Raw genomic sequence first — 26,459 nt, 5'->3', positions numbered from 1 at the left:
AATACCGACGGAAACCAGTTTAGTAGGTTCATGACCGATCGCCTCGCGTAATGCCAAGCCTTCGTATCGTGATTTACTCACATATACCACTTAAACTATATAGTAGCACTCTTATGTCAATGTGCATAAGGTTAAAAATCTGTACTTACATTGAAGTACACCATATTTGCGCCTGCGGCAAGCAAAAACTGGCTACGAAGGGAAGCTATGTTCCGAAACCACTTTGACAAGAGCTCTTAATTAGTAGGGCTTCTGCGACAATGTTGTGGACGCGTAGAGATCAATGTTGACTGGATGTAATCGATGTAGCGTCGCGTCGTAGCGCATTTATATTCCTAAGTAGGAATCGTGTTTTGTGTTGATTGTTTCTTCGATGGCTGAAGTATGTAATTTTAAAGTCGTCGTGACAAAATAAAGTCTGTGAATTATTAATGTATTGTTAGTTTCAATAATTAAAAACAAAGTTGCCGAACTTTATGTTTTTTCAGTATAAGTATAAGTACAAGTGAATTTTGTAAGAGCGCGTTTAATCTCTATCCTTTTTGTGAAACAAAACTAGAAAAAGTTTCTCTCAAACACAATATCTCTCTTCAGCAAACATAATGCACTCTCTTCTTCCCTTGTCAAACAAACACGACATAGGAGAGCCACGATATTGAAACATGAGCGCAAAAATGTTGCTGAGCAAACATTTGTTTGGGATAGACCGCATGAATTCCATGTATTTGTTACTCAGACAATATTTGACTGTGAATGTATGAAATTTTAAAATGTTTCTCATTCATAAACTATAAAACTATCGATATGTTAATACGAGTATTTCTGTTAAATCATAAATTAATCTAATATGTATTTCTTTAATAAAAATTTATACATATTCATAAAGAAAATAAGTCAAAAATACTCGTGTGCAGAGGATGAGAAATACTTGAAAATGCTACTTAGAAAAAAGCGCGCGTTTAAGTCTTTTGGTAAAAGGTATTAATTATTTTAGACTTATAGGAAAACGCAATTTTAAATATTGGAAAAGGTTTATATTCAAATGCAATAATAGTATTTAAGACTATGCGTTTACAAAAGCCAAATAAAAATAAACCTCATCAAAATACATAATTATTTTGTAACGCCATATTTTATCAACTACGAGTAGTACATTAATAAAAAGACTATTCATGTAACCTTTCGCAGCAACTATGTCAACTAACTTTTTCTCTTTCCATTAAGGTAGATGTGAAGGAGAAAGAAGAACAACTTATTAAATAGTATATTATTGGGTCCGAGTGGGGGTGAAGTGGCTGAACTTATTGTCTGAGAGATAGAGTCCTATTTTTTTCTTTATTCACTATAAATCCTTGTTCTATGTAAACTTTATACCTACTATACTTATTTATTTATGAATGTAAACTAACCTTAACTAATAGGTATGATCCCAATGTGATTGAAATAAATAATTATTTAATTTAATTTAATTTATGACCTTATTAGATAGGTACATATTATTTTACACAACTACTTTAAATGTAACTTTGGAGAGTCCTTCTACATCATTATTTGGTGCCACAAGCTGCGCAAGTGTTTTGTTTCGGGTCGAGTCAATTATCGATAGTATGTATGTGTAAGTATGATATGAGAGAATATAACGCAAACTCATATGAATTGAGTCAAGTCTGGATTAGTTGTTCTGGGACAAGGTGAATCACTGACCTAAAAACCATTGTTTGGCAACAAAAGGATGTTACTCCTTGCTACGCGTCAATGGCAACTAGTAAGTGGTATAGATTTTAAATATTTTAAATAATAATTGTGTGTTTGATCTCTATTACGACCAACTCTTTCAAATCGTGTACCTCAGCTCTAAGTCTACAAAATCGGACCAGTAATAAAGTTGGTAGAGCCGAAGATGCCCGATGCCCGACGGAGATAGCCGAAGGCACCCAACATGGCGGTGCATGCACGCTGTGGCTTGTCAACAAAGTTGCTCCGGCTGCCTCGCCGGTCGAGCGTCCTGATAGTTGCGGCAAGTTCAATTCAGAATCGGACCCGCGAAAAAGTGCAATTTGTGAAACAGTGATAGTGCGTTTTTTCCTAAAGTGAAAACCTGCAATTTGGATTTGTGAAAGTGCAATCGACTCTTTTTTTGGAGGTGCTTTTTTCATGGGTTTAGTTAAATTAGATTCTAATCTAGGAGCTAAATTACTTTGCGTAACTTTAAAACAATACGTTTTTTACATCCTCAAAATTATCATTGCAATTATATAAATAATTGCGGAAAATACTTAAGTTAATAATTTACTAAGAGTTGGTAAACTGGAAAGTCCTTATAATGTTGTTGAATTTGTAAACAGGTATTTGTGAAACATTATTCATAATTATGCATATGCATTTAATTTAAGGATAATGTAATTTATTGGCTATAATATGAAATATAAATTCAACGAAAACAATTTACTAACGCATCGATATTTTACGCACAAATTGAATAACGTAAAGTAAAAAAGACGCTTTAGACTTTCACATACTACACAAGTGCAGTCGAGTAGGTGTGTGCTCATTTGCATACCGGCTGCCGCTGCATTTCCTGCCTTTTCGTGGGCCCACTATTTCTTGCGGTCAAACGTGTCTGCAGCGCACAACCCCCGGTCCCTGCACGTGCCGTCACGAGTTGCTGCACAAAAACCACCCCGGACTGTTTGTTGCTCATTGTCATGGAAACAATACATCATATTCCTTTTAAAATGACACGTATTCTCGTAACAAAATCGCTTGCACATGTTTTATTGCTTGGAAATGTGACCACTTGCAACATTTGCAAATGATTCAAAGCTCTACATTTTAGGCAAAGCAAGCAATGAATGTGAAGCTTGTTCGACTAATAAATTGAAGTTGAAATACGAATCAGTCAAGGGTAACACGGGTTCACGCGAATAAATAAACTCTGTACACAAGAGTATTTATTACATGAACCTCAATAAATAAAACCGGGAAAGTTAGGTAACACCGCTTTACGTCCCGGTCCCGGCGGTAAATGTTTGAAGTGTTTGTGTCCAGTGGTATAAATGCCACAATAATTCCGAGTCAGTCAGCCATGAGGGCATTCTGAGTGACAGTCACTCCAGGAATGCGTAGGAGGTTTGCGTCACCCTTCGCAATTCGCGAAAGATTCGACAAATACACTGAAGTGCCTGTAACACGACACTGTTCGCCACGTTTAATCTAGCTATTCGTATTACGTGTTTACTTGAGAAAATCGAAAGTAGTTAAACAAACATGGGGTAAAGACGTTCGTTAACTTCTCTAAAACTGTCCTGCATATAGAGATCCTACTAAGTGTAAATTCTTGCTAAACTGAGTTGTGATTATTCGTAAGAGACTACTACTACTTAACTTTTACGACCCTCTCAGAAAGCGGGTTTAGCTGTATAAACATAGGCTACCAGATAAATGCACATCGCTTCCGCGTAGTCCTCAGTCGTCAGTAATCGACTTAGAGAGTTTGCAGCCCAATCCCTGAAAAGCTCATTGTAATACAGCTTTAGATACGCTTTGTCTTTGCGATTTCCATGTCTCAAACGTCGCTTCTTGTTTTAGTTTACTTTTTTTCGCAGTATAGTGAGATGAGAAAATAAACCAACTAGGCTGTCAATAGCATTCTTTTGAAAGTGGTTTGAGACTCTTTTTATCTTGACAAACTATTATAATTATAATTTTTTTGTTACTTAAATCTTGTCATGATTAATTTCATGGATAATGCATTACCGATAGCTTTATCTATAATGCATCACGAAATTGACATTGAAAAATAGATGTGGGATGTCGTTATAAAAACGACCGTAGGCGATGTCCTGTTTATTTATGCGCCCACGCCAACTTTCTAAATACAGGATAGTAAGGCCAAAGGAGGTGTGTTCAAGTTGGAGTCCACATGAGTCAGCGGCCGCGTCCCGCCGGGGTCTGGGTCACATTCCAGGCTGCGCCGGCGGCGGAACGCAAACCGGACCACAAACTCGCGATCTTCGTTTTTTTAAACTCTTTTACGTAACGTCCCCCTTTATTCTACGCATGAATCGTGAACATGTCAACCGCAGCATTACTAGCGGATTTTCAAATCCAATAAAAACTTTTTAATGAGGAATAAATTAAAATTTGTTGTCGACACAGCCTGTGAATCAGTCCCTAAAATGTATGCGTTAAAACTTAAATTTGTTTTTCATGTAGTTTCGGCGATGGCGGAGGGTCGTTTTGTCTACCATCTGTCGGCTGCAGGTGTCTTTTTACATACAAAGCAGGTGATTTAGATTCGTCTTTACCCACTTTTAGTTTTTTAACCATATGAATAGTTTGCGAGCCCTTTTGAAGTGATTTTACTTCCTTCCTCGGTTATGATTTAACCACATCTTCCTTGAGATCATTTTATTAATTGCAGTTATACATAATTATGTAAATTACCTCCTGTCATTAGCCAGCTGTGTATTCAAAGTTCATTGTTAATTCCAATCATTAGAAGGGACATTTAAATAACCTAAGTTACTTTATGACTGCTTGTTAACTTTTATATATATTTTTTATTCTTAAAAGTATGATAACTATGCAGGTAATTTGTCTAGACTGCAAAATAGCCTGTTAATTAATAAAATTACATGTTCTCGTAATCATATGACAAAATTAATATCTTGAAGTAGTAGGTAATAGCTTGGGACTAGGGCTTGCAATATCGGATGGTTTTCAATTCCGGAACTGACTTCCGATATTGGGCACTCAACTCCGGAATTCCGGTTCTAGTTCCGGAGTTGGTTAAAAAAAGAAAGCGCCTTCCGACAAACACGTATACGTATGTGGCCTCCACTTCAAACCTTGCCCCATCGGCCGTCTGTTCTACGTACTATGTGCCCTGCCCATTGCCACTTTAGCTTGCTAATCCGATCGCTATATGTCAGGCGACTTTAGTTCGTTTACACGAATCTCCTCATTTATGGTTCGATCTCGAAAAGAAACACCGAGCATAGCACTCTCCATACTATGGTGTGCAACTTTAAGCTTATTATAAGGCCTATAGTAAGAGGCCACGTTTCCGAACCGTATGTCATTCATCACTACTGGTAACACACACTGATTGTAGACTTTCGTCTTTAGGCACTGAGGTGTTTTGGTCGAAAAGATGTTATGTAATTTCCCGAACGCTGCCCAGCTGAGTTGAATTCGACGTACCTATTATTACATCTCCCTGCCTCACAGCTCGCTGCAGAGGAATCGCCCTCGTGCTTAGCCAGGCTCAAAGACCTTCTCATAGTCTAAGAACTCAAGCATAAATAGGCAAGTTAGACTCTCCGGTCTTCTGTATAACCTGCCGTAGCGTATAGATGCGGTATATGGTAGTGTAAACTTTTCGATAACTGGCTTCCTCGAGAGTCTATAAGTAATCGAACATACGCGCGAGACTATTAGTGATGGATCTCAAAAACAGCTTATAGACATGACTCAGAGTCAGAACCCAGATGGGTCTGTAATTCCTTAATAATGCTTTTACCCCTTTCTTAAATAAAAACACCACCAAGCCTTTGTTCCGTGCCTCTGGCATTATTCCCTGGAGTAAGACGGAGTTACAGTCTCTGAAGGACTTTCAGTATCGGCTTATCACCAGCCGCGTTCAGAAGCTCCGAGGTTATTCCGTCATCACCCGGTGCCTTGTTGTTCTTTAGCTGTTTGAGAGCCATCCTAATCTCGTAAGGGCTGATGTCCGGGTCGGAATATCTTCGGTATAGTGTCGAGTTAGCTTAGCTCTTGGAACTATCCTGTTGCTGTGCTATTAACAGGTTTGGTGACCGAGGTATAATATAGCTGTCCATAAAATTTTTTCGATCCCACCCAGAACCCTCAGCTTATGTTGAATTTACACTATCACCCGCTGTCTTCAGCTGGCTTCGCCCATTAGGCCTCAGCCTCGAATTTAGCGGGCAGCGGGGCGGCGGCGGTAGCGGCGCGGGAGCGGCGGGATCTTATGCGTAAAATCTAAAAGACCGGTTCTCGAAAACAGCGGCGCGGGAGCGGGCAACGAGCCCTTCTTTTGCCCACAATAAATCGAGCGTAAGGAATAAATTTGAATCTAAATAAAATTGTCGCCGTTGTTCAGACATTTCGTTTGCGAATAAAAACAAATATCTCGACAACACAACCCCGAACACAACACTTCGCCGCTAAAGCGCCGCGCGAGCTGCCCGCTTGTTTCGAGAACGGGTCTGCGTTGCCCGCCCCGCTCCAGCGCCGCCGCTGCTCCCGCGCCGCTGCCCACTAAATTCGAGCCTGAGGCCTTTAGAGTTGTCTCTAGTGAACATTTTGGAGCTTTGGTTCCGCTCTATTGCCTCTTTAATATTATTTTTAGTACTAAAGTTGCGAATACATATCTCAAGGACTTCCTTATTTAAGAACCTATTTTGATACTTAAACGTTTTGAAAACTTAAAATAATTTATGAAAAATTTCAATATCGGAATACGATATTGGCTTCAGTTCCGGAATTGAAATATCGGAAAAAATCTATCCGAAATTCCGGAGTTACGAAATTCCGGAATTCCGGTATTCAAGCCCTACTTGGGACGCATATTTATTTACTCGTATTATGCAGTGAGTGACTTGCAGTCAATCAATAATCACGAAATTTTAATTTGAACGAGTACCTCAGACTCATTTTACAGTCTTCGAAGCAATAATTTTAATGCTTTTATTAATATAATAGATGAAACGGCAATTGTGCATCAACATTTGAAGATGTATTCCTACTGCTGACTGACCAAAATGGTAAACAGGACATGATTTATTAAACCTATCCCTATAATGGGAATAGTAAAACAAACAAAAGCTTGAGTCCCCTCACCACAAGGATGCCCCATGTTTATCGACTATTTACAAACCCCATTGGGAAATCAGTGTGCACCAGTGCATTTAACGTGTAAAGTATTGCCTATTGTTTCTATTTTATGGTCCATTTGATACGATTACTTTGTAATGTTTGTAATGATAGTGAACTCTACATATTTCTGTAATTAGCGAGTTTGAAATACAAATAAACAATGCAACAGTTCAGTTCATATTTGAAGTTTGTTCTTGGCAATAATATCTTTGAAAATTATATGAAAAAATATAATAATTAGATTTTATTAAAAAATAATGGAAAGATTCGGCAGGAAACGGGTTATCTCTACAGCAGCTAAATTGTCATTGTTTCCTCTCAATGTATACAACACCATTTAAAATGATTTGTCTCATTTATCTTTAAAAAGAATATTATATGTTATATCAATTTATATGTAACTTAATTATCCATGTGTACTCTACATAATATGACTTCAGGAGAGATGCTAATACGTCATCAAAGTACGATAATGAGGTAATTACATTCCATTATAGTGAAATGTTGAACATTCACATTCCGTATCCTCAATAAGCTCGAATAGTGAAGTCATTACAAAATGATTCATCCGATCTCACTTTGCGAATCTCCTCAATACGAAACATCGTGTTGATTCATCGCAACTTGGTTGAACTCTAAGCTCTGAGCGAATTAGGTACTCCGAAGTGATTATTATTTAGCCCGGACCACAGATCGGTCAGTTTTTTATCAGCATTCCACATGTCGGTCTTGTTTTGCTAGCTTGTTAATAACACGCAGTCTACTGTTAATTCGTTTTAAGCGAATTTATAAAAGCACGATTACCAAAATAACAAAAGAAACAGGTGTTACCTTTCAATTTTGCCCAATTAAAAACACAATCGCAAATGCGGTTATTATGAAATAAGGTTGTTTGTAAAAGCCAATAAGCAGCGTTACTGAAATTTTAAGTTCAAGCGCTATTCCTCAGACCAGTAGTACCTGATTATGTTGCAGGTAGTTTTTATTATTAATTTGTTGTGATATTGACCTTTTTGGATACACAGGCATTCAAATGAGAGGCAATATTAGTTAACCGGAGGCTGGTCGTGACCTTGCATGAGTGAACGTAGTGGTGCGCAGTACATAACTGGCTTCTCGTCACGATTGCACAGTTGGGAGTAAAATGTGTTTTGATCTTGATATAATGCAATACGGTTCAAAATTGGATACGTTTGTGTCAATCTTCTTGAGACACTGTAGGACTGTAATGATCGTCGATTAAGGTACCGTACCGATTTGCGTACTTAAGTGATTCCTGTGTAATCTGTACATTTTACATGTGATTTACACAAATATTTAAAAATATTTTCGTTACATAAATGGATTCTATTCTTTACTTAGAAAGTTCAGCAAACTTAATTAAAGTTAAGCTATAGGAACGGGTCCATATTGGCTCACCTAAAGTTATTTACCCGAAATTGTTCTTCCTAACGATTTTAAATCCGAATGATCACTCTTCCTAAAATTTTTCATCCTAAAGTTTTCATTCATACTATTTTTAGTGCTACTGGCGATGTTCATAACACTCATGTTTCCGAAAATTGTAATTAATAATATCATTTATGTAAATATATTTAAACTCCTACTGTTTTTTATCATAACACTTTTATCCCTAAACATTACCATAATATTTTCACTCATACCATAGAATAATAATAAATACTACGTACAGAAGTACGTTCTTCGCGAATGAAACGTAAGGCCACAGTTCTAACCTAACCTAAACCAATAATAATGAATAGACCGATTCGTTTCTGGAACTTGACTGAATGACTGGAGCGGGACTCTGGCTTCGCTCGCTCGGCTCGTGCGTTGTGGTCACAGTTCTAACCTAACCTAAACCAATAATTATGAATAGGACCGATTCGTTTCTGGAACTTGACTGAATGACTGGAGCGGGACTCTGGCTTCGCTCGCTCGGCTCGTGCGTTGTGGTCACAGTTCTAACCTAACCTAAACCAATAATTATGAATAGGACCGATTCGTTTCTGGAACTTGACTGAATGACTGGAGCGGGACTCTGGCTTCGCTCGCTCGGCTCGTGCGTTGTGGTCACAGTTCTAACCTAACCTAAACCAATAATTATGAATAGGACCGATTCGTTTCTGGAACTTGACTGAATGACTGGAGCGGGACTCTGGCTTCGCTCGCTCGGCTCGTGCGTTGTGGTCACAGTTCTAACCTAACCTAAACCAATAATTATGAATAGGACCGATTCGTTTCTCGAACTTGACTGAATGACTGGAGCGGGACTCAAGTATACATGCTAATGCCAACAAACTTGAACTATAATATATCGTCAAAGAAAGAAATCTAAACAAAAAAGATATGACTTTGAATAATAGTGTAAAATATGGTTATGTTTAGAAAATCTAGGAGAACAAATAAAAGTATAATAGATGTTTATTGCTAATGACATTATGATGTTGAATGATTCGGAATTATGAACATTAGAGACAGAGTAGTTAGGAATTGTGATTGTTAGGATGAAAAATTTTAGGAAGAACATTTTCGGACTTCCAATTTTCGGAGTTGAAAATTTAGGTGAACTTTGGCGCACCCTATAGGAACACGTCACTTGCAAGATATATCACTATTTGCAAGTCTATAATGACACCGTTCCAGTTAGCTGATGCATGGGCGTAATAAACGACTTAGTTTAATAATAATTTCTCATCTAGGTATTACCGCTATTTTCATATCCGCTGTCATGAGATACTATTTGTAACTGGTGTACTTATTTAGAGAAAGCAAACACAGTTGTACGATGTATTTTAACTGGCTTTGTTATACACTACTAAATAAACTAGACAATTGTAAACATTTACTTGTAAACACTTCTTTGTCCCCCGGCCGACGTTTAGAGAACGTTGCACAAGACCACGCACGCGGTCGAAACGAGTTTCGTGACTACGCACTCTTTGTTTGCATCACTACGAAATTCGTTCCCGTTTGTCACCTTTGAACTTTACAGTTAACCTGTAATCTTTCTCATCACTCGTATTTGGCCAGTCCTAACCGGGCTGTTCCATACTGCATTTGGCTCGCGCTGGTGCCCCCGTTTCGGTCCCTTGTTGTTTGCCGACTGCCGCTGCTATAACTAAGAGCTTTTATCTTGACCTCAACGCCTGCCCTACATCCCCGGGGCGTGATGACACATTCCATGATTTTAGTCAACCCACTTTTTCATGAAAGAGTTCTACCATATTCCCAAGAGCTAGTCACTAATACTTGGTTCTTATCACTAAAACCCGTATTCACAAACGTTGCTTGCATAAGTGAAGCAGCAAATCGAAAGCACAGCGTTGAATAGAGCTCTGTGATTAGTTTGTGTGTGATCCTGTGCGTCCACGCGCACTGTGAGACCTCATAGTAATGTTTGTGAATACGGGCGTAAGTCAATGCATACTTATTTGGATACGCGCATCTACTTTGTCTATTTACATTAATACCTGAACAAAGAAGGATACTCTAGCAATATTCTTGTTGTTGTGTTTACCCTTTGTCTGTGGTAGGGCAGATTTATGTTGCGTATCGACTTTTTTCAAGAACTTAATTTCCTTGTCACACCCGATCAAACTAATTGGTGTTACGTTACGACACTTAAAGGTTACGGTTACAGGGCACGTTTTTTGCTCCCTTCCTCTATCTATGGGGCCTACGAGTTTTTCACTAAGGAAGTCAATAAACTACAATGTCGGAAGTCTGCGTTTGATAACTTTCAAATTACTTCGGTAACTTTTTACATGGCTTTAAATATTATGACGCTGTAAAAGGGTCTCAACTGGAAGTAGGTAATTGTTTCCGAGTCTCTGGGTATTGCGCAGTAAATTCATTTATAACTACGCTATAAGAACTCTTTCTTAAACTCGTTAGCCCGTAAAAAATCCCAGTTTGTAATGTTGAGAAACATCTGACCTAACGGGACTGGATCCGAAGTTTTTGCTCCATCTACTGTGTAACTGTTACGGCCCGGAAGTACCACATGATGTGAATTTGTACTTCATTTCATTCTCGTTAGAATCTTACCAGGGAATTAGCAGAAATAGGAAACGATAATTTTCACTACTAAATTAAGTAAGGTAGATTATCAGTTTAATTGCTTAGTATCATTTTGCAATCACGCCTACAGATACATCCGCAGTTTTGAATAGAATTTAGTTCTAATTTTTGTAACATTTCATGGCGTATTTAATATTCGTACAAGCGAAAATAACTTTTTAAGCAATTATTCTCTATGGGTGATTACTTACTTTGTCGTTCGTAAATTGTAGAGATAGATGGTTGCAGAATTATGGACTATTAAGAGTTGTAATTCCAAGGCTTTAATAGACCGGTCCATAGGCGCCATGTCTGGGCTAAGCATCCTCTTTCAATAACTCAATCAAGCTTAGTACACTCTCCCGAACATTGTACAGCAAGTCGAGCTTTAACATATTTTTATGGCACTTGGGTATTTTATGTTACTTAATGCAGCAGGATTTCCCAATCTATGTATTTCCTTCGAATCGTTTTGCTAGAAATGAATTTCTTCTATTCTGTCCTGATCACAGGTCATCGGCTTCCGATGGCCCAATGTACACCCACTCTACACTTGCCCGTTGGAATTGCCTACTATAGTAAATATCGTTATAGGTGCTAAAAGATTAATGAAAGGAATTAACATCACAATAATGACTAAGGAAAAATATGATGATTACAAGAAGTAGGAAAAAAATAAAGATAAAAAACTAGTATAGCTTTCTGAAAGGCTTTTGATTGTGAAGTTAGATAACCACCAAACCACATTGGTTAAGTGGATCTATTAAGATATGTATCTAAAAGTAATCTTTAGTAAAGTTCATGTTAAATATTTTGAAATAGAAAGCGCTGGTAATATCGGTAAAAGTATGTGAACAACTCTGCTCAATTAGAACTTTATTTATTTTACAAATTAATGTCAGACTTTCTTATAATTTCCACGAAACTCTTCTCATAAAGATCGTTGAGCCCGAAGCAGCAGAGAGATGATGGGTTTCTAATTAAGTATGAATACTTTAGACCATTAATTTATGTTTTAGACGTGCGAGACAATCTCCCTGTTAAGTAATTACAGCGTTGCGGTCTTCGTGAATGTTTGGGTCCGACATATTGACATAATTGAGCTCTTTGATACTCGGACTTGATTTATGGCCTCCTTTTATGATATAGGAATATTGTGTTTAGGAAGTTTGTTCTAAAGTGTGTTATATTCAGAATACTCGTATATTCTGAAGACCTTTCTTTTTCTAACAATCCTATCGAATCGAGTGTATGGTCGCGTGTTGTGAAACTATACTATTTTTGTATTAATACGGCAAACAAAAATCATCCCATTAAGATGAACGGTGCGTAGAGTCCCATATTTGGCTTCCTCGGGAGGTGAGCTACGAGTATTACTAATGCTATATTCGGCCAATCCATTTTAAACTTTATTAATTCTTATAGATAAGATCTTATATCGAGCTACCATTCTTATAATAATAAACCTATACCGTAACCCTATGGGGTCCGGTCGACAAACCTGTATCTGTCTCTAGGAATCTTGCGTCGTTGCTCAGTGCTGCGGCTCCAAGGAACTCTATAAGTACAGTCGTACATTTGTATTGCAAAATCGCACCTATCACAACTGCGTAAGATTCCAGTATTAAGTTTAATGGGCTGTCGTCTCTACATCCGCAGATACTGTCTCCGGTTTTCTCTTTATATTTATTGTACTTCTTCTGTACAAAAAATTTAAAATAAAAAATTAGATGTACCTCCAGATACAATAAAAACGTCCGAGTTACCATTTGAGAATTTTAAATGCAATGTAGAATAAATACACGGAGTATTATTTAGTTTTTTGTTTGTCTTGAATTAATGTCATAAAAATTATGACATAAGGGAGAGTCCGCTAATTTGGACCAGTTTTTTTCAATCCCATTTTACACATAGTTTTCTTTTGTTTTTGCTAATGTCCATGGTATATAATAAAAGATACATTATTCAACTTACTATTTCATAAGTATTAATTAACATGATTGTTGTATATTTAGCAGAAATCAACAAAGTACGAAATCAGAGCTTCGGTCCAATTTGGCCAACCGGTTCGATAATTTGTACCACAGGGTTACTAAATTGGATTTCAATAAAATTCAAGCCTTTAAAAAAACTATGGCAAAATATTATACGATACATTCTTAACAAATTAGGAAACGAAGAGAAACAGTAGTTAATAACATAGACAATCTATATTGTTTTACACGTTATCACGATTTTGAGTACAAGTTTTGTAATTCCAATTATCGTAACGCACACTTGTACCTAATCTACTTTGCCAGTCTTCTGCTTTCATTTATTGTTAGTCAAACATAACTACGCTATTATAACTTCAAAATATGATTTACTAAAAAAAATTTCAAAATCCTTTGGTAAAGTTCCATACAATTTGATGTGGTACAATTTAGCCGACTAGGTGATAGTGCTTTTAAAAAATCGGTAAAAAATATAGCTTATAAATACCGAAAAATGTTTCAAATAATTGTAATCCACACTAATTTACGCTTCTAAATAATATATTAGAAACACCCTGTGATTAAATTTAACAAAATTACAATCTGAACATGTATTGTCAAAAGTTACTTGAAAACAATGAAAAAATACTTTTCAAAATAAAACACACGTGTTTGTTGTCACGGCAAAAACCACATGGCCGATATTAATTGATTTTAGTTGTGTATCGCTGAGTGTTGCAATTACAGACATTCAATAAATACTTTACGAAATATGAGGGTGGTACAATTTACCCGGCGGTACAATATACCGAACTCTCCCCTATATTACACTGATACGATGAGAAGATTTTGTGTAAGCAAAAACCTTCCGCTGACGCAGAAGATTATAAAACTAAAATACGTTTATGATTATACAAAAAATCAGTTTACAACAGTATGTAAATAGGTTGCATGTTTAGCGCTCGTAAATCTAGCGTATAATATACTATTTGCTACCGTATAACAACGAATATTTTTGACGCTGGCTTATAATTTGGATGCTGGGTTTAACGTAAGAAAGTTGAAATTCGTATTTAGAAATATTAGTAGTAAAAACAATTCAATAAAAAGAGCATTTCATGTAATTCATTCTTAAAAGTACCTATTATAAACAATTAAGTGGAACTTCCGTAGTAAATGCGCAAAATAAAATAAAAATACGTACCTAATAGTACAAATAGAACGGACCTGTGGTTTCATAGTATTCGTTGCGTTCGTCGAGCATGCGGTCGGAATTTGCGAAAGCCTAGAGGAACTTTCGCAACTGCTTTAGTTTCGAGACACGTAGCCGCGCTTACCTTCTAATCTTTGCCTGGAGAGTTGCCTGAGACACGAGGGAACCATAATTGCGTATCGTGAGACGGCAAGACACAAGTTCTCACAACTTAATCGATTAGTTACTTGTGATTGAAGTGTTTTTCAAACATGTACAGTACACGAATAATGGGAGACAATAAAAGCTCTATGATTTTTCAATGGCATTTTTATAGGACCTTTCGTGCCATTCTGAACCAAATGAGCAATTTCAATAAGCCTTCAAGCTCTTTTAACTATTCAGTCCCGAATTTCCAAACCACATGTTCAACATGCTTTTTTAAGCTCAGAGGTCTTTCATCAATTTCAAAGCCTTGTGCTTTAATTCATGAGAATAAATAATCTTGTTTGATTCAACTTGAAGAGCTTTAACTAAACAGAACGTCGCGTCGCGGTCGTGTAGGTAACCTCATTTCGGCTGATGCTTTGTAAAGACAATCAGGGATAATAAAATTATGTAGATTAAATTAATTTATATAGGCATGCTAATTGCTAGACTAGAATATTGTGAGATGTGGGAGAGTTTAAGATCAGACGTTATCATTCTATTACCTACCGTATAATTTTTCTGGCTTTAAAGTGGTAAATAAATGGAGTCCAATCATGCCAATTTGCAAAGATAATTATCAACGCATTTGCAGAATTGTCTAGGCTAAAGAAAAAGAAAAATGTACATATTTATTATTCCATCCTCAAGCGAGAAACAAATTACATAGATAATTTCTCCGCGGACGATTCGCGAGCGCGTGAGAAAAATATCTTCGAGCCCTTCCATGCCATATTTAGTCGTTTATTTTCGTCCGTATTCTCACATTTGGTGTTTGCCATACTTATTTATGGGAACATATGAGATGGTTAAGTATTTACAAACATCGAACCCAATCTTTCTGTATGAAGATGTAGACTTATGAACGTGAACGTTTTTATCGATTTCTTTTCGTCATAAATCAAATAACGATTTTTCTTGTTCTGTTATCTGTTTTTGTAACCGGACGAGTGTTGAGGGATGTTAACCTTGTCACTCCTATGCAATCTTATCTAGTGTAACACTTTTCTTTTCTTTTATGAAATACCGATAGAGATTACAAAACGTGTGCGTCGATTTCTCATTTAAATTTTTAAACCGCACAAGACCAAATGTTTATAAATATTAGCATTGTAAATAATGACCTGCCTTTTCATAACTTCTTGCATCTATTGAACACCGACTAACGAAGCCTATACATACATCTAACGGTACTTGAATACAATATTATGATATGTAGTCAAAACATCTAACTTTTACGTTTATTGTATTGAAATACCAAGTAGACGAGGTATATAACTTTGAAAGTAAAAGATTCAGGGACACAATCGTCAAGCCGTGGCTGCGCCGGCGCAGCTCGTATCGTGATTGTGCGCGTCTTAGTCACGCCAGCCACCATCGCGCTGGGCTCAGGTTTCCATTCCTCATGCTTTATTTTTATTTCAAGTTCAGTGTTGTGCATATTCCTCTATTTTTTCATATTCCCTTTAAAACCTTGTAAGTAGTCGAGTAGTAACCTAGGAAAAAATCCTTTATGTTTGTTTGTATTACGTCAAATAGGTTTCTCATCTAATATTCGGGGAAACATTCGGAAGATAAATTGTTTCTTATATTGGACGATGATATTGTTTGCGTTCATAAATAAATCCAATTCTATCAAATCCCACGAGATATGGATTCACAGAAACGTCTTAGAATATTTCAAAGGAGGAAAATTTACTATTGTTTATTTCGAGGTTCGCGCTAAAATGCATACGAGAATACGATGACTGATATGCGTTTCTGCGCTAAACACATTCATTCCGCAGTCGTTGGCTGCGCCGTGAACCCGATTGCAACTCAAGATCTTGTGCGCTACTCGCCACCGTATCACGACATCCGGTACTTTATTTCGCATTTCTTTGAACGAGGTACAACGAACTTGAGTCAAGCTCTGCTTGATCCCAGAATTGGCCTTTGCGTAAACCTGCATTGTGATGTTTTACGATATTTTAGTCTCTTGTGCTTACTTAGTTCCCTTTGTTGAATACATTTAGTATGCAGTCTGTCAACTTGCTCACCTTAGCAGTAAGCACTTACTCACCTGAAGTCCTCTCGTGAAAGAAAGAAAATATAAATGTTTGGGATATTTCAAAGCATATTAAAGCCTTCGTGGCCTTTTAGTCAGGATTTTTGTTAATTAACTGATTCATCGGACTTCTAATTGCGCTCGCCCGCCTGTATGGCGACCTAGGGTATCGCTAAATATATTCGAGCACGAACCACCACTCCTTGTTTTATGCAAACATTGTACGCACATGTTGGCGCTTTTCATGTTCATGTTTCTAAAGTAGTACGAATTGACATGCAAAACTGGGTCTCTTTCCGCTGCTTTTAATACCCTTTACCATTTGAAATTCTGTTTCAAGTGACAGTTCTCGTAAATTAACAAACGGCGTTGCTGGTACTGACCCTTTTCCATTAATTCCTTTCAACGATAGTCCGTTTGCTGTAATCTTATCGGTCTGCGATAAAACGAAAACACTGTTTAACGGTACGGATCAATATAGGTACGTCCAAACAATTTGCGTTATAATAATAGCAGTCTTAAAATCCTGAGATTGTGTACATATTTATTTTATTGCCAAACCAATAAGTATTATTGATTCGCAGTTATTCTTAGAATATGAGATGTGATACAAGGATAATTAATAATAAATTCGAACATTATAAGGACAATCCATTGTTTTACCAACTCATAAAAGGGATAAAACGTAATTCAATTAACGTTTTAATCAACAGTTGCAAGGTGTGAAATGAAATCTGGGAAGGAGAACGCAGGAAATAGTTCAAAGTGAAGCGAATGGCTGCAATGAGGCGGCGAGAGCTGGCGAAGGCCAAGGGGCCATAACGCAGCGTGCATCCGCCGACCGCGACCGCGACATGTCGAGCGCGCTGTCCACCGGCTCCGCCGGCGCCGACCAGCCGCGCCGTCGCTCCGTCTTCTACGTGCCATTATTCGAAAGCTTTGAAAACTACTTGCCCTTGACGCCCGAAGAAAAAGAAGCCCTTATATCAGGACAAGACATTGATAACATTATCACCAAGCCGAAAAGACACAATTTAGATACCAGTCGATTACACATACCGTCGCGCGGTGATTCGTCATTTACAGAAAGTGAAAGTGACGTAAGCATTTTCAGCCCTGAACGCCGATTGCGACGGCCATTGTCATCGACAATCAGTTCGAATGAAGCCTTAGCGAGAGTAGCCCAACGCGACCTCATGAGCCCTAGACTTGTCGCTGAAAGCAATGTTATGAGGCCTACGAAGCCGAGGCTACGAAGTACGACGTCGTGTGAACCACGATATGATAGAATATTTTCCCCAATAGGGGGATCGATCTCAACAAATAAGCTTAACAACTCTACTTCAAGTATTGGAAATAAGATAGCATCTAAGAATTCAATAAAAAATTCTAATTTATCATTGATTCCTGATTCACCGAAACTTTTAACGCCAGGCAAAGAGAAATCTAAAACTTTGCCGCAAAATCTTAATGTGCCATCGCCTATTAGAGGCAGCAGTAGCTCTACGTCTATCTTTAGAACGCCTAGAATAACGGTCACTCCTGATAGCCCGAACAAGAGTCCGGGGAAGATATCAGGATTGAATTTCATTCGTCGATCTCGAAGCACTAAGTTGTCCAGAAGTAATTCTCTTTTGAGGAGTATCACGGCGAGGCACATAGAAGAAGGATTAGAAGATAAAATCACAGTTGTAACGGACTTAACTGATGATTATGACAAGTTCGTAGATGACAACGGCGGTGAGACGGAGGTGATTGGTGCCCTCATCAAGAAGAATGAGGCCCAAGTGGCCAACAGCCCTCTAAGTATCCGACGCGGGTATTTAGATGTCGACGATGACGTCGCTGTACATTCGGGTAAGAAATATTATAAATTGTGCAATTCCTTGATACTATACCATTAGGCCCTACAGTTTAGTCTGATAAATTGAATACAATTCGTTTAACAGATTGCACGACCAGAAATATTGAGCCGTGCACCTTTTGACATTGATCGCTTTGTGATATAAATTGAGTGAGATTCCTTTCTAAATTATTAGGGTCAAGTCACGACATTATGAGTTTCTATTTGGTACAAAGCACGATTATGATAAAGTGTAAATAAAAAGCTTACATATAAGTAAATATACAGGGTGTCCCGTAATGTAACGTCAAGCCGGAACTGGGTGTTGAGGCAAGTTGTGCTGGTTATCAGAAAAATATAAAAAAAAATCTATGTGGCATATTTTAAAAATAATAGGCATTTAAAAAAAATCAAAAAATTCTACTCCAGGTGACGGTTCTTTTGCTCGTGTTGCCACAAATCTTCACTTTTTCCAAATTTTTTTTTTGTTATGTGACCCTGAATAATGTTTCTCTAAATTGTTATCAAAATTACAAAACCAGCTGCTCCAGCTTGGATGAAAAAAATACATTATTCCCAAAAAAATTTTCAAAATAAAAATTTTGCCTAGTTTAAACTGACTGTACTGAAAAAAAAAAGTACTACGCGAGTGTGGCAAGTGACGTCATAATTTGGCGCATTTAGTAAGGATTCCAAAATGGTATAACACTTGGTAAATTTTTGCTGTAATTGTCGACAATTTTTGTTTTTTTGGAAATAGTCCCGTTTTTAACTTTATGTTACGGATATCCATAACATCCCTGCTTGGTAAGATGGCCCTCTCCGTCCCGCTCATACCTTTTAAAATGGCTTCTCCACCTCACTTAAGCCAGAAACTTGAATTTTGGGCACATTAGAATAATATTTTTAACCAAGGTAGATAAAGTTAAAAACGGGATTATTTCCAATAAACAAAAATTGTCGACAATTACAGCAAGATTTTACAAAGTGTTATACCATTTTGGAATCCTTACTAAATGCGCCAAATTATGACGTCACTTGCCACACTCGCGTAGTACATTTTTTTTCAGTACAGTCAGTTTAAACTAGGCAAAATTTTTATTTTGATATTTTTTTTGGGAATAATGTATTTTTTTCATCCAAGTTGGAGCAGCTGGTTTTGTAATTTCGATAACAATTTAGAGAAGCATTATTCAGGGTTACATAACAAAAAAAAAATTTGGAAAAAGTGACGATTTGTGGCAACACGAGTAAAAGGACCGTCACCTGGAGTAGAATTTTTTGATTTTTTTTAAATGCCTATTATTTTTAAAATATGCCACATAGATTTTTTTTTATATTTTTCTGATAACCAGCACAACTTGCCTCAACACCCAGTTCCGGCTTGACGTTACATTACGGGACACCCTGTATACAGGGCCTTTTATGAAACAACTGAAAGCCCACTTGCCTAATGTTGGTGACTTGCCAGTTTTGAAGCATTGTGCTCAACTATTCGTATTGTTAGACAATGCTCACTAATTACACGGCTGGGAGCAAACGTTAAACTGGGTCTCCTTTGCAGCCTGTGTTATGTTATTACGAAAACTTCGTTGTCATCTTACCGTGATGTATTTACAAGGTTAACAAATTACAGTAATTTATTAAGTATAAGTAAAGAACCTTCGCATGACAATGAGAATAAGGGTCAAAACGGATCTCTATTGTTTAGGATTGCGAAAGACAATGCATTTCCTAATTCAAATAAATGGACACCACGTGTACATAAATCACATCAAACGTAATCCATGTTTCACATGGAACATCTTGAAATAAACAGTAGCCCAGCTGTGACCTATCTGTGAATCAAAGATGCAACCATATTTTTATATAAATTATACATTTAGGTCTTCTTTTGTCTTTTTCCTGTAACTAAATTAAACAAAATATGCTTTGTCTGTGAAACAGAGACAGTCCGACCGAAAGGTTGCCGTTAAAAGTTATTATGTATTCGGAATGCGTTTCTGCTACTTGAAAGCTTTCGCTCAAAACGTTTCTGCGTTCACTCGCTCGTCTGTTGTCGTATGTAGAAACCAGAGTTAAGTACAATAATATTATTATCATACAGTGGCGTAGTTCCTCGTGGGCGCTTATCGTGCTGTTATCAAAGTAACGCGCGATTGTGTAGAGTTGTATCGCCGGAGCCGGTTTTAAAACAAAAAGTGCACGCTTCTACGAAACAGCTATGTGAATAACTCTTGCAACATCGCTGAGTCAGCTCTCAATTGTAGGTTAGGTGTCTATTCGAGCGCCAACGCGGTTTACGATTTAGCAAATGTGCGAATCCGTTGCGTGTTTAGTGGATTGGAAATTGAAATATTATTTTGAGTTTAAAACTGTTGTGGAAGGGCAAATGACAGGGTGCGCGATAACATAACTGGAAGCAATAACGGTAATGGCTTCGGAACAACATCTGGTGGGTTCGCGCGTTGCGATGGAGTCGTTGACACTTCGATGCATTGTTTTACACTTCTTAGGGTTTTATGGGAGCTGCAAACGTAAGTCTGTATTTTATTTTTAAGTAGGTACAGCACAGATCGTCAGAACAGTCATTCGATATTCAATGTCAGTAAAGAACTATGTACTGTATATTTTGTTAGTGTTTGTTTTTATTATCAGAATATTAGAACTTCCTACTCGTATATCGTTCTAAACACCGCTTAATTATTATTAATGAGCCATAAGTCAACAAATTGGCCATTTATTAACTCACGCACGATACGTAACATCATTCGCTAATTTTACAAGGTATCAGATAGGTAGAACAACACACCTGAAGCGCTTAATATACTGAATTTATAAATTGAGTATAAATTGGGAAAATAATTGAATTACAAATTCGCTATACCAGTCTATTTACTGTGAATAAATAGTTTTGTTTTCTATTAGTTTTTATTCCTCGGACATTATTGTCCATTTAAAGAAACCGAAGTAGGAATTTCATGCGTGGTTGTAACACACAGGCTTGACTCTATGCCTGCGTTTGAATCGAGTTTTGTGCTCCCAAAGAGGCCTTAACCATTGCAACACTCATGATCATGTTGACAATTTCGATTGTCTGTCGACTTTTTGACTTGACGCGCGTGCGCAGCGGTCACGGGCGGCGTGGACGCAACTTCCGCCGGAAACCACGCCATACACGGCGGCTCGATATTACATTACAGACATCTCTACATATTATACGTATATGACTATAGAACAAGTCCACGCATGTAATATGATATTCGTCGTCAACCATACGTTTATGGTTCGCTCGTTTCAATCGCAGTCATTTATAACGAGGTTGCATTTATCAGTGTCGATCGAGAGCCGCGATAAAGAGGACATGAAGACAGATTTGTGGACTGTCTACACGTACTGCTTTGGTAGATATATTTGTCGAGTGTCTATTTTTTAATCACTAGCCTCCGTCACGTGTTGTGTTTGTCCTATGCCATAATAATTAACTTTAAAAAAAAATAAAACCGACTTCAAATGCGTGAACACAAAAAAAACTAAAAATTACAAAAGTTCTACCCTTGGGGGTGAAATATTTTCTTCAAATTCGCATGAAACCACCCTTTTGATAATACCTATTCAACAAAAAAATAATCGTTCGAATTGGTTCATAATCGGCGGAGATATAGCGTATAAAAAAGTTCATCCCCAATTTTCCACCCTTGGGGGTGAGTTATTTTCTTCAAATTCGCATGAAACCACCCTTTTGATAATACCTATTCAACAAAAAAATAATCGTTCAAATTGATTTATAATCGGCGGAGATATTGCGTATAAAAAAGTTCATCCCCAATTTTCCACCCTTGGGGGTTGCTTTTCTATTATTAAATTTAAATGGGACCACCCTTGAGGTATTACCTATACGCCGAAAAAAGATTTGTTCAAATCGGTTCATAATTGGCGGAGTTATCGCGTAACAAACATAGAAAAAAAAAACATACGGGTCGAATTGAGAACCTCCTCCTTTTTTTTGAAGTCGGTTGAAAAGCACGAGCTTTTGATGTCCTATGTTCATACTCTTCACTTTAGCTCTCATAAAATGTGCCTTATAAATCCCATAATTAAACTCCAACGCCTTAAAAACTAGGATCATCTACCAAAAAGCAGTTATTTTTAGTTTCAGATTTATTCCGAATCTCTCGAACCCCTTTTTTGCATTTTCTGGAACCTTATTTGAAAATTATAAATAACTTGAAAAAATCGAACTGCCTAAGGCGGGAATTGAACCCACGACCTTCCGCTTGCCGGGCGACTGCTCTTCCAACTGAGCTACTGGAACCTTATTTTGATAGCATTGTTCTTTGTCCACAGACACATCATACGAGAAAGCATGTCGACGAGGCTCGGCGCCCAGCACGCCCGTGCCAGGCGCTCAGGCCCAGCACAGCCCGTCGCGGCTGGCTTCCTTCTTCTTCTCCAAGAGGTCCTTCAGGAGCAACCCTCTCAAGAGGACCAAGTCGGCCACCAAGATCGAGAGGGAGAGGGCGCTGGCCGCAGTGCCTACGCATCCACCGGGGCATGCTTTGCGAACGTCAAGGTAAGAAAATTTCAATCCTTTTATTATTCCAAGTGACTTTCTGGCATGCTAGTGGCTTTTGTGCGTTGTTGGGATCTAAAAGCATGCTGGCATGCCAACTTAAAGTTTGCTTTATCAATTTCGTTTAAGTTGGTTTTTCAGAATTTGAAAAGTCAGGTCGAAACGATAACTTTTCAAAAAGTTAGATTTTGCGAAGTGAATTATTAATGTTTCCTTTTATTTATTAAGTCCAGCATTATAAAGATCCCTCTCCGAACTCTACCCCTCAATTATGGAACTTCCGCTGTCAATTTTCATTTATAACTTTAAGAATTGCTAAACTAACCATTCAAAGCGGTCATTGTTTGTTAGATAAGTCGAGTAAATAAAAGTTTCAAATTTTCAACTTCGTATTAGCCTGCGTGTGGTGCGATCCGAGTAAGCACCGACATTAACTCCTTGACGATTCGTTTTGAAACTCCCCGGCTTTGACATTTACTGCGCAATGGTGTATCAAATGTACGCGCCCTGGCTAAGCGAGGATCTATAAAATTTATTACGTTCATTTATTGCCTATCGTCCTAATGGGATACGTAAAACACCCTGGCGCATGTTTCTTGATACTCGCGCTTGTTTATGTCATGCGCGGTGTGAATTAAAAGGCGAACACAAACGAAGCTTCGTTAGCAGTAAATAATTCTTTCCTCTGGCTTCGACCATTAAAATGAAAAATTATCAGTTTTCTGCTTACTACTTATGCTTATCCTAAATTTAAATCTAATGTGGTTTTACCTTTCACTCTAAATCCAATAGGCGTAGATAGAGTACGAAAACCATTTTGAACTAGGTGCCTATTCTTCGAAACCTCTATGCATATTTATCTTCGACAATGGAAAATTGTTGATCTCCAGTTAAATTGGCCTTGGCCCTAGTTGTTTTCTATCAGATAGGTAGGTACTATTTTGCAACAGTATTTTATAAACATAGTAGAGTTATACGACCCATTAAGGTAGTTCAATGTCAAATGAAAAAATCCAAATTTTAAGACTTAAAAATAATTTAAAATCGTCAGATAACTTTTGTTGAATTTGAGTTACATTGATAAAATTTATGTACTAACTGACAGTAAATATTTGGTCATTTATACATATATTAAGTAAGTAAATAAAGCGCAGTGCGATTCATAGTTATAAACATGGTTTGGCGAGTACACAATAAATGCTTTACGTTAATTGAAAAAAGTTTATCTTGATCGGACACTAGTGGGTTTTTCTCTAGTCTCATCAAGTTAATTGGGTTTAACTCAAAATTGCCCGAATTTAGTCAGGTAATTTAGCGATAACCAACAAGAGCTGACAGGGTGCGACATGTCGTGACTGCACCACGTTACCGCAACAGGTATAGGTGTTGCGGTATAGGAGTGTCGCCCCGCCCCGTCTGGTGTCGGTCTTTAATTACTTCCCTGTCATCGTTAGCACGAAACGACTTTATCGAAATGCAGTCATTAGCTTCATTAGTAGGTACTCTCAGAACCAAGCAATTAAGTAAAAAATCTTTCATTGTTTGAAAAAGTTATGTAAGTAAGCGAAGGTATTTACTTTTCCTAATGCATAAAATATTCAATCAGTTACGGTGGTGAAGCGTATCAGTAGCGTTAATTAAAGTGATCAACACTTCGTGTTCGTATATTAATACGGTTTATCGTTTTATCAAATGGGCTACATGCATTTGCAATTACTTCATTCTCTTTTTTTTTTCATCTTCAGAAGCTATAAAGTAAAGTCACTGTTAATTTATGTCGTAGCGATGTTATTTAGTTTGTTACGGCCGTTATATTTGAATTGATAGACACTTCTGTTTTATGAATCAATTTAACCCGTAGACCTTGACACGGATTGGTGTAGAGTTACATTTATGTAAATCTCTTTGTTTGAATTGTTACAGATCTCATGAAAGTCTGCTGTCTGCTCATTCACCCGCCGTTTCCACCATGGACCTAGGACCACCAAATCAAGTAAGTATTGTACAAATTAATATTTTATTAAATACATTAATAAAACTTATTTTTTATTTCACCATGCATGATCAGAATCAGAACGCATGCAACCATTAAAATGTGGAAAAAAGCTAAAAAAACGTATGAATGTTAAAGTGCCGATATGTAATTTAATGTTAGCAACCACGAATGATAAAATTTATTCACTTGCGGTTTTCAGACTCAGTTCTAAAAATTTCATAGAACGCTTCACTGTAAGTTAGTGGGCATAATATTCCTCATTCCATACAATAACAGCTTGTTTGCAATCGAGTGCCTATTATTTAGTTGCGTGTTTACGACTACATTTATAAGGATTCATGGGTGTGGACACAAATTGATAGTAGTACAACCGCGGCCTTCAAAAGAGTCAAATGTATTAAGCAAATGGTCAAGGTTATTTTGATGGCAATAGGTAAAGAATAAAGAATCAATTTAGCCAATTCCTATTAAAATACGAAGAAGGATATTAGCACCTTCTCAGTAATGAGTGTGTGTATTTCTTTACATGATGAAAATAATATTACACCGAGAAATGCCAAATAAACCCAGCGTATGCAACACCTGTTGTAAAAACATGAAATCGATTAAAAAATCACATGAAACGCATTTATGATAACAACACGAGATTTGGTTTCGTGCCATGTCCTGATAAATTTTGATAATGAAATAGGTACTGGGTACCTACTATAGTTTATTTAGTTCAGTTTTTGAAGTAAAAACTTAACTAATATGTATATTTTTGTAAATTCCAGGTAGAAATTCGAGCCCTCCACTCATCAGTGCTGGGCAGGCCACACTGTTTCGCGCTGAGCGCAGAGAACAGAGCGCCCAGATACTTCGCCTGTGCATCGCGAAAGGAGAGAGACCGTTGGATATACAGGTAATTGTATATAATTTATTGTTGATATTATTATACAGAGTGTACATACGCTGTGGGTATGTAATTCATTGAAAATAATGAAACTGTTTGCATAGTTGCAAGGTCACTATCATCACGTAACGGCGCAATTAATCGCAGGTGATCGAATATCTTTTACAACAAACCAATGATAGGTATGTTTTAAGGGACTACAGTCATACACCTCTGGGACTCTACTCGAATGCAAAACTTTTCACGTCCATCTCTATAAAACATGCTTGAACTTTCTTCAAAAAGTTTGACGTTTAAAACATAGTGTACGAGTAGATCCTTCTCGTGTTTAGGATTAGAACGTTATATCTTTGTCATCAAAAATCTTTGAGCTAATAAATAAATAAATAAATTCAATGGAGTTAGATACATCGACGTTAGCTAGTTCGAAAGGTAGGTAAGGTTCATGGAACCCGTTAATCTCATATACCTATTTATTATTATTTTTTTGTTTCCCAGTTTGCGACAAGCAGCGCGACCTGACGAGATCCGAACGCGCCGGTGCGAGCGGTCCGTAAAACTGTGGCTGCTGGAGGCCAAGTCCATTCCGCCTAAGAAGAGATACTATTGCGAAATATTGCTGGACGACACCTTGTATGCAAGGTAAGTTATATACTTATTGGGCTGCTGTAGATTTTTATTGGATTTTGGTCGGCCAGATTAAAGACGACCTAAAGATCTCTTTCACAATAAATAACTTCATTAATAAACATTAACATACTTATTTATATT

The 26,459-nt window shown here is 37.3% G+C and overlaps 1 protein-coding gene across 11 annotated transcripts in view; it reads left to right on the top strand.

Annotated features, from left to right (window-relative positions):
* raskol (Ras GTPase-activating protein raskol) overlaps positions 1-26,459 on the top strand; it is a 174,585-nt gene that overhangs the window by 138,133 nt on the left and 9,993 nt on the right. For 8 of the 11 annotated variants that reach the window (XM_028321899.1, XM_028321898.1, XM_028321895.1 and 5 more), the window contains 4 exons: positions 22,575-22,800; positions 24,724-24,793; positions 25,570-25,697; positions 26,187-26,330. In XM_028321899.1, coding sequence (XP_028177700.1) covers positions 22,575-22,800; positions 24,724-24,793; positions 25,570-25,697; positions 26,187-26,330 — 568 coding nt within the window. Of the gene's footprint in view, positions 1-1,968; positions 2,159-17,097; positions 18,242-20,439; positions 20,765-22,574; positions 22,801-24,723; positions 24,794-25,569; positions 25,698-26,186; positions 26,331-26,459 lie in introns of those variants that run through there. The other 3 variants (XM_028321896.1, XM_028321897.1, XM_028321904.1) reach the window with 3 other exon arrangements.

This window comes from Ostrinia furnacalis, unplaced genomic scaffold (genome assembly GCF_004193835.3).
Source record: "Ostrinia furnacalis isolate ACB-3 unplaced genomic scaffold, ASM419383v2 OfSCF7584, whole genome shotgun sequence".
Taxonomy (NCBI): domain Eukaryota; kingdom Metazoa; phylum Arthropoda; class Insecta; order Lepidoptera; family Crambidae; genus Ostrinia; species Ostrinia furnacalis.
This window is presented reverse-complemented; position numbering and strand designations above follow the sequence as displayed.